We start from the raw sequence: 9,093 nt of genomic DNA, 5'->3' as shown, positions 1-9,093 counted from the left end.
CATTTCTCAATGCCCATCCATCAATCCACCCATCATCCATTTAACCAAACAGCATCTATGGAAACTGCTTTTCATTTCCAGGGTACTGAGTGGTTTAGCAACCAAAGGTCCTTCTTCACGGCCTCCACACGTCCCTTTAGTTTCGTTTTGCTTTAGTTTCCGCACACCTGAGGTCAGTCATTTGCATTACAAGGTCTGTTGGATGGTTGACTACTACAAACCTTTTGTTTTCCTTTCCTGCCTGTTGTCCAACTTCCAACAAGACAGACAACCAGTACCTTCCTGGAAGCTACATCTACAACAAAGTCTTGAAGATGGCCCATTTCAATTCCCAACTACAACAAGAACAAAACTCTGAGGATTAAGTGGAACATCTTAGGCAAAGAGATCTCCATGTGTTTGTAGCTTATCAAAACAGCTTGATTGGGTTCACAATGTCTCAAGTCATTTACACCTCCAATTTAACACCAGTCAATAATTGATTTAACCTTCTGTCGCTTTGTTAGACAAATGTCTGTAGGTGAACTGATTTTTGACGTCTAGTCCTATGGTGACCAGATCCTAACGAGATAAAAGCTTCTATGATAAATATAGTGTTGACTATGCATCACCCAAGATCAGATATTCAACAACAGGACATGACTCTGCTTCAGATTAAGGAGTCGGTTCACCTGGTTGTATTATCTAGGTAACTTTATCATTCCTCACTTAGCCAATGAAGCCTCACAAGAAGATAAAACTCCAGATGGCAGCCCTGCAAAGACACCAAATTATTGGAAGTATGCGTAATCTGAACTGGTGTATCCAAAGCCCTGAGTCTTATAGGAAGCTGACTGACCAGTCTGGCCAAGATGGCCCAGGCATTCACTGTTTCAAGGCTCTTTTAGGACTATAAAGAAGTCCTAAAATCCTTCAGCTGACCTAAAACACAGCACCAGGATTTCTGATAAACCTTCAAAAGAGAATTAGGAGTTGTTCTTCTCGCCTATAAAGCTGTTAATAATCAATCTGTACAATACATGAGAGATCTGATTGGTCCAGATGTTCCTAACTGAACCTTTCTTATTTCATAAAACAGGATCACTGCTGGTTCCTGGAGGCTCTAAACGTAAAACAGGAGGCAGATCTTTTAAACTCCTGTTCAGTGAGGCAGACACCCCGTCTACTTTTAAGATTAAAACCTGTTTCATTTTTTATTAAAGCTTGTAGTTATGCTGGTTTAGGTTATCTAGACCTTCCTCTACAGTTGAGGCTTACGCTGCTTGGAGGACAAACCGAAAGCTTTTTGTAACATTAGTTTCTCTCCAAATGCATTTCATTCTCACCAGGAGCACGATTACACTTCAAAATCAATTTATATTTTGATATCTTAGTTTCTTTGTGCCAAACTTTTCTGCACCTTGCTCACAGCTTCCTTTTATGTAAAGGCCTTTAACAGCCGCAGAGCGAAATCAGACAGGACAAAGATTACAGAAAAGAAGAAAACACTTTGATAAATATAATCCTTAAATTCCAGACGGTTTCATCTTTCTGTGCAGGACATTCACAAATGGCTTTAAATACACATATAAAATAAAACTATAAAACATTTTATTCTTGGAGTTGAGAGCAAAGAACTATTCATGTTCTGAACAAATTTATCAATAACTGGTGGATTACCTATTGCTAAAATCTGGTGCAGTGCCTGGAAAAGCAAGAAACTAAAGAAATCTGCAAGGAGATAAATAACAGCTGTAAATCTGCAACGTTTTAAAAAACTAAATCAATAGATATATCTATTAATAAAAACATTTAAAATACTTCAGTCTCATGAGAAATTAACTTTGCAGGAAAAAAAAGCTTTTTTTGGTCAGAAATGGAGGAAAAAAATGTTTCATTTGCTTCATCACAGATTTTTTTTTATCTCAGTAACAAAATCTTTCATTTTTATTTTAACAGAAACGGATGTCTGAAAGATTTAAATTATATTTTTGGAATTTTATATCCATAATTTTATCTTGGACATTTCAGAATTTGCATGACTTATATTGACAACATTTCAGCGTGATTTATTAAATATGTGAGTTTATGCCAAGAAAAACTCCTTCTTGCTGTAAAATTCTTGGCAAAAAGAAGCGATTGTGATGGAAAGCTGCTTTAAGTAACTCCCCAACCTCCATCTCCTCACACTTAGTTCACCTGTTTCACTGAAACAAGAAAAGTTGTTGAAAAAGAAACAAATTTGGGATCTATTCAATATTTTCTCAATGGAATTTTTCTCTTTGTTACCTTTTATAATAAGTTAAAAATAAAGAAAAATGACTTTGCATCATCTTCTGCTTTCACTTGAGTTTATGATCTTGAAGAAAAGCAGACAAAGGTTGAGCTGGTTTCAAATAAATAAAAACTGAACAACAGTTAAAAACTAAAATAAAATCTAAACTCAGTTCCCTGCTTAACTCAAAACTCCAGTGATTTCAGATTTCAACCTCAAAAGACATTTGATATAAACCTTTTAGCAGAACTTTAGAGAAATCAGTAGAACTTTAGTGACCATTTTGTCAGACAAACCTTAGAAAAAGCAGAAGTTATTTCCTCGGGTTTGACTTCACATCAACAAATATGCTGAAAACACAGGAAGAAATAGTGATTTTGTATCAGACACTAAAGTCCCTGAAAGATAAAGTGACACACAAGTTAAAACCTGAGTGAGAACAGAAATGATCTAGTGGTTAAATTAGAAGTTAACATAATGTTGTAAATGCTTCACCTGTTGTTGGACATGTGCTACTGAACGTCTCTGCAGACTAAACATCTCTTTTTCACCCAGCTGTGAGAAACTACTTCCTCTGAGTCAGCACTTTTATACCTTCTGGCCCGCTGCCATTGGCTGAAGACAAAATAGAGCTCATCGCCGAACTATTACAACTCCAAAAGTGTAAATGCTGGGAAGGGAAATGAGAAAAAAACAACATAAACTCTGCAACTTCCTTCAAACTTTTAATTCTGAGTGCCTAAAAGCAGAAAAATTAAGGTTCTGTAGATTAACGTGAAAAGTCCTGATGTTAATCTGATTGAGATGATGTGGCATAACCCTAAACAGGCAAATCATGCTCAAAAACCCTTAAATGCAACTGAATAACACAACTCTGCAAAGGAGAGTAGACCAAAATCTGTCACTGGATTGGACCAATCTGAACTCCAGCTGTCTTTCGCAGTTAAACTCTGTAGTTTGTTCTGGACAGAGGCTTTGATGATTTCATGATGAGATATCCTGTTCTGCAGGTCAAAGGTTTCTACCAACTTACAAACTTTCACATAATCAGAAATGGATCATTTGTTGATTGTTTTATGGTAAAACTGACATCTACCTTGCTCTAGGTTTCATAGTTCTATGCAGGACTTCACTTTAAGGACAAGACTCAATTGTTTCATGAACCATGTTGCAAACTTGCGCTAAAATTTTTATTGTGGTTTGTTTACAATATTTGATTAGAGATTCTGCAACGTATGTTGATCTGATTGTGAATGTTCATTTTAATGTAAGGAAATGAGTCGAATCCAAGTAAATAATACAATTTACTTATAATTTGTTTACTACATATATGGTCAAGAATTTCTGCTGGCTTGGTAAGAATTGCTGTCTTGATGCACATTTGTCCTCACACATGCTTATGGACCATCTGTGGATAAATACTGGAGAAATCACCAAACCATCCATTCAACAGACTGTTCCCTAACACACTGATGCACAGTCGCCATCTTTGAGCACCTGGGTGCATCATGATGTCGTCTAGGAAGGTCACCTGTGGGCTGGTAGTGGGGTTTGGTCTCCCGGCGGGTTTATCTAGTCCTACTGATGTAAAACGTTTGGTCAGGACTTCCCAAATTCGTAGTTTGTGCACACCATGATGGCCAATTATGGTGATACGGATATCAGAACAAAACTTGATTTCAACTAAGACTGGAGATTTGATCTGTTTTGTGGCTATAGGACAAAAAACTGAGTGGAATGTGACTTCTTTATCAGAGGGAGGGAATTGGTCTGACGGCTGAAACTTGGTCTAGTTTGGGTCGTAAACCAAACAATGATCCCGAATGAAGCAGTACATGTACGACAGAATGACTGTAAAAGTACTTTATTGACATTTGTAGAAAATTTTCTTAGTATTAAAAAAATAATTCACAGTTTTTACCTACCGATAAGAAAACAGCACTTTGAGGACATTTTGTCGAATCTCAGTGGTTCTGACTCCGTAGATGATCGGGTTTATACAGCTGGGAAGGAACAGGTACATGATGCTGACAAAAACACGACCAGCGTTTGGGAGACTGTTCATCCGATACGCCAAGTAAGCCGTGAGTAAGAAGGTCAAACTGATGACGATGATGTGAGTGAAGCAGGTGTGCAGAGCTTTAGCACTGGATTTACCTGAACGCAGCACAGAGYGGAATATGRTTATATATGAAGCGGTGAYGCACAAGAAATCAAMHAYAGKGACCASRAAVACKSYYAWYAACCCAACCAGACTGTTGATGGCTGTGCTGCCACAGCCCAACTCCACCAAGGCCATGTGTTCACAGAHRCAGTGGTTTATCACRTTCCTGAAGCAGTACAACACTTTACCTGCYAGAATYRYRACCRSTGACACCATGATCACATCCYTGATSAKAACAGGGATGATAAACCTGAGGAATCCAGGTAAAGACATGTGATCCTGGTAGGAAAGGGGCCTGCARATGGCAAAGTATCGATCCAACGCCATCCAGACCAGAAGAGCCGACTGACAAGCTCCTAACATGTGAATCAAAAACATCTGAACCAGGCAGCCGCTCAGAGAGATTCCACTCGCGTTGAACAAGATATTCAGCAACAGGTTGGGGATGAGAATCAGTGGCAGGCACATATCAACAAATGACAWGCAGGCGATGAGGATGTACATCGGGGAGTGGAGGCTCCTCTGTGAAATGACCACATAGATCAGCAGGGAGTTGGCAAACAGAGACACAAAGAACAGAATCAGGAAGGGGATAGAAATGAAGGATTTCAGAGCTCCAAGCTCACTGAAGCCACTGAAGAGGAAGTATTCATGTGAAGAAATGTTTTCCTTCAATGGTTCCATCATCGTCTTCTACMAAACCGTCCTGGTCCAGAGCTTCAGGGTCAGCCTGAAAACAAAGAACCAGGTCAATATTCATTTCTCAATGCCCATCCATCAATCCACCCATCATCCATTTAACCAAACAGCATCTATGGAAACTGCTTTTCATTTCCAGGGTACTGAGTGGTTCAGCAACCAAAGGTCCTTCTTCACGGCCTCCACCCATTCCTTCAGATTAAAATTACGGAAGTTCACTTTGTTGTTTTCTCCAGGTAACTTTATCATTCCCCACCTGGGCATTAAAGGCTCCCAACAGGACAAACTCCAGATGGCGGCCTGACGAAAAAAACATTCAGAAATGTTAAAAAGGTGAAGTAATCTGAGCCGCTGAAGGATTCCCTACCACAAAGATCACTCCTTCATCTGTCAGGGGACACGTTTCACAGGGGAGAGCACCGACACCCAGCTGGATGTTTGAGTCTCGCCTCTGTCTAGAAACATGGTTCACCATTCTGGGCAAGAATTACAAGTTCAAGCATTTATTTCAAGGTTTGGATAAAATCTTCTGACCTGAAACTTGAGTTTGTAAAGAGAACGGGTAGACATGATGGATTTGTGTAGATGTGATTTTCGCACCAAGCTTTTCAGCACTCTGCTCACATCTTCCTTTATCTGAAGGCCTTTAACCGCCTCAGAGCAAAATCAGGCAGGATGAAGATTAAAGTGTATAAAGTGAACACTTTGATGAACTTAATCCTTAAATTTCAGGCAGTTTCATCTTTGCGAACAGAAAATCCACAGATGCTTTTAAAGATGGATGAAAAGTCACATTTTACTATAAAGTAACTTATTATTCTAGCAGCAAAAAGAATTTATCATCTGAACACTTTCACACCTTTTCTTTTCTCAAGAAAAAAAGAAAATCGTTTTGGAATTAACAGCTGATTTAATAATAATAATAATGATAATAATGATAATATAAACATTTGGAACAGCACACAGACTCTGTTGCTAACCTCGCCTGTGATGCACTAATTGATATTTCCAGATAAAAAGAAACTATTAAGACAAACATTTAAAACACCTTAGTCTCAGGAGAAATTAATGCCATCTTAGAGGAAACATGAGCGAGTTTTGGGTTATTAAATTCTTCTTTTAGTGGGGTTAGTCAGGTATATAGGCACAAAACATTTCATGGGTTTTACATCTCAATAATAAAACTTTTCACCTTCACAGAAATAATTAGATTTTACATCATTTTCTTTGGCATTTGACACTTGTAGTTTTATTCATCTTACAAGTTTCACAAATTTTTATCTATGTCCACAATAACATTTCACAGTGACTTTGTCTTTAAATATTATTTTACTTATTAAATGTGTGCTAAGATAAACTCCTGTTTCTGTAAAATACTCTGTAAAAAATCATGTTTCGGCCTGAAGGCTGACGGCTGTAACCGACTCCCCACATTGATCAACTGTTCACACACTGAACGCTCGGAAGAACGTAAATCTCCAGTTTAATGTAATCCTTACATTTTAATAAAGTCCTCAAAAAGTGAAAAACAAAAATACAAGAAAAGATTTCACCCCTTTTTGTATTCTCATATGTTTTTACGTGGATTTAAAAAAAAAGGAGAAAAGCAGCTAAAGGCTGAGCAGGTAAACAACAGATCAAACTCTGCAACATAACCGGGTTGTAAGCTATTAAAATCTAAAATAACTCATATACTGTGTTAATGTTCCGGTTTCCTGCTGGACTCCAAACTTTACAAATTTCAAAACTCCAAAGAAAAGAAACTAAACTTTGTGGCAGCACTTAAAAATAAAAATATCAGTTAAACTGAAAAAGAGGAATTTATAAATCAAACCTTCAGAAGACCAAAAGTTTTCTCAAGTTTGGATCACATCAACAAAAATGCTGAAAACAGAAAAACGTTTCTGTATTAGACTCGAGTGCCTGAGAGAAACGAAGGAGAATAAATAAAGATAAAACATCAGAAATGGTTAAACTGGAAGTTAACGTTTGATCCACTGACATCTGAATGTTTCACCTGTTTGGAGTTTGGTAGCGACCGTCTCTGCTGACTGGGCATCTTTCCTTCATCCAGCTGTGAGAACAAAATCCCTCTGACTCAGCACTTTTATATCTTCTGTCATGCTCTGCTATTGGTTAGAGAAAAGTTAGAGCAAACCTCTGAACTTTTACAACCTGAGACGTAAAAGCTGGGATAGGAAACAACACAAAACGTAACATTTTATTGACCTTTCATTCAGAGCCAATAAAGATGAAAGATCATTTATGCATCAATTTTATCTAACTGCATCTTCAAATGTCCTCCATTCTTGTTTTTCCAGTTTTGATCAATCTTATGGCACTCTGGATTAGTTCTCAGACTTCTTGTCTGAATGATAAAAAATCCGATAAGATTGGAGATTTTAACACAGTTACAGTCTTGGTAAAACTTGTACCGATATCTCAAATGGGGTTTACCTAAAATGTGACACACTCCTGTTGTACTCTTCATCTTCACTCATCATACAGAGTGAAAACAACCACTTCCTTACAACTCTGACTTGTTTGATCGAGTGAAACGTTTTTGGGCCACATAATATTTTAGGTTTTCATTTAGAAAATGATCAAAGCTAGCAAAGACATCCACTGGCTCAGCTCTCTATGCCATTTACTGTAAATGTCTCTGGTGGTTGTGGGTCGGTGTTGGGGTTTCCCTGCCCTATTAAAATTTGAGCTTTGTGCCGGTTTTGATTAAGGAGACATGAGTCGGCTGGTTCCTTTCTGGACATTTATTAGCTCCATTAACACGGACACTAAATGTCCAATAAAGATCGGCTTCATGAGGCTTAAAGCCCGGCTGGAGTCAGGTGCCATCTGATTCCAGCCGGGATCAGAAGACTAAATGGTGGGCTCATGATGAACTTCATTATCATTGTAGAAAACACAAAGCCTAGCTTGGCTTCCCATTGTAGCTCCTGATGTTGGTGCCAAGGCGGTTACCGGTGTCCCCTCCATTCAGGGGTGAGTTAAAAAACAATGTTCCTCCGTGTTGAACTACTCCTTCTGTCTTCTCAGCACTTTGTGAAATTTGTGGAATATTCCACGCTAAAGGCACTCTTAAGTTAATCATGTGACAATATGTAGTGTCGACGACTGATGCCTTTAGAAGCCATTTGGTTCTGTGGTATAATAAAATATTGGCTGGAATTGGTCAGTTTGTTGTTGATGCCACTCTAATGCATTTCTATGGGTTAGTCTGCTAGCTTGATGTTTTTAGCATTAGCTTTAAAATGGTGTTAGACTCCACATTGTAGTAATCAAGTATTCAATTGGTTATTCCAACAATTAGTCAAATAAAAGAAATTGGTGCTTCCTGTAGATTTTTCACTTAAAGGGAACATCATTCAAAATCCAATCTTTCTAGCCGTTAACTATATTTTGTGTGTCTAGGAATGCAAACTGTAGATTTATTCTTTCGCTGCTGCATAGATATCTTTATCTGTTCATTCTTCTCTATTGTCTGTAATGTTTTATTGTCTCATCACCGCATTTGCTGTGTAACTGCTAAACAAGGTCATGACTTCCTGCTAATCAGTTTTAGGAATCCCCCATGTTTTTTCTTTGTAGCAATGTAGTCCAAGTTCAGTTCAATTCCCTGCATCGTCCCCCGTGTCAGAGGCTCTTCGAAGTGTCAGACCCGGAGAAGGCACTCTACCCTTTTCTGGCTCAAGCCCATGGCCTCGGATTTGGAGGCGCTGATCCTGATCCTGAGCAACTTCACACTTGGCTGCAAACCGGATCCTCTCGTTTTGAGATGTAGTAGGATGACTGAAAAAGTACTTTACTAAAATTAATTTTTTAGTTTTAAAAATGTTTCACAGTTCTTACCTACCGATAAGAAAACAGCACTTTGAGGATACTTTGTCGAATCTCAGTGGTTCTGACTCCGTAGATGATCGGGTTTATACAGCTGGGAAGGAACAGGTACATGATGCTG

The 9,093-nt window shown here is 38.3% G+C and overlaps 2 protein-coding genes across 3 annotated transcripts in view; both read right to left on the bottom strand.

The window, feature by feature from the left end:
- LOC103475285 (olfactory receptor 52N2-like) overlaps nucleotides 1–5,959 on the bottom strand; it is a 12,937-nt gene extending 6,978 nt beyond the window's left edge. The window contains exons 1-2 of one of the 2 annotated variants that reach the window (XM_008426787.2): nucleotides 5,337–5,959; nucleotides 4,152–5,148 (exon numbers count right to left, since the gene is read on the bottom strand). In XM_008426787.2, the coding sequence (XP_008425009.1) occupies nucleotides 4,176–5,105 (930 nt within the window). In that variant the 5' untranslated portion in view covers nucleotides 5,106–5,148; nucleotides 5,337–5,959 and the 3' untranslated portion in view covers nucleotides 4,152–4,175. Of the gene's footprint in view, nucleotides 1–4,151; nucleotides 5,205–5,336 lie in introns of those variants that run through there. The other variant, XM_008426788.2, reaches the window with a different exon arrangement.
- A 2,944-nt stretch (nucleotides 5,960–8,903) lies between these two features.
- Nucleotides 8,904–9,093, bottom strand: part of LOC103475315 (olfactory receptor 52K1-like) — a 4,207-nt gene continuing 4,017 nt past the window's right edge. The window contains exon 2 of the mRNA XM_017308134.1: nucleotides 8,904–9,066. Within this exon, the coding sequence (XP_017163623.1) occupies nucleotides 8,985–9,066 (82 nt within the window). The 3' untranslated portion in view covers nucleotides 8,904–8,984. The remainder of the gene's footprint in view (nucleotides 9,067–9,093) is intronic.

Source organism: Poecilia reticulata, linkage group LG13, assembly GCF_000633615.1.
Source record: "Poecilia reticulata strain Guanapo linkage group LG13, Guppy_female_1.0+MT, whole genome shotgun sequence".
Classification (NCBI taxonomy): Eukaryota; Metazoa; Chordata; class Actinopteri; order Cyprinodontiformes; family Poeciliidae; genus Poecilia; species Poecilia reticulata.
The sequence above is the reverse complement of the archived record's forward strand: the minus strand, read 5'-3'. Positions and strand labels throughout refer to the sequence as shown.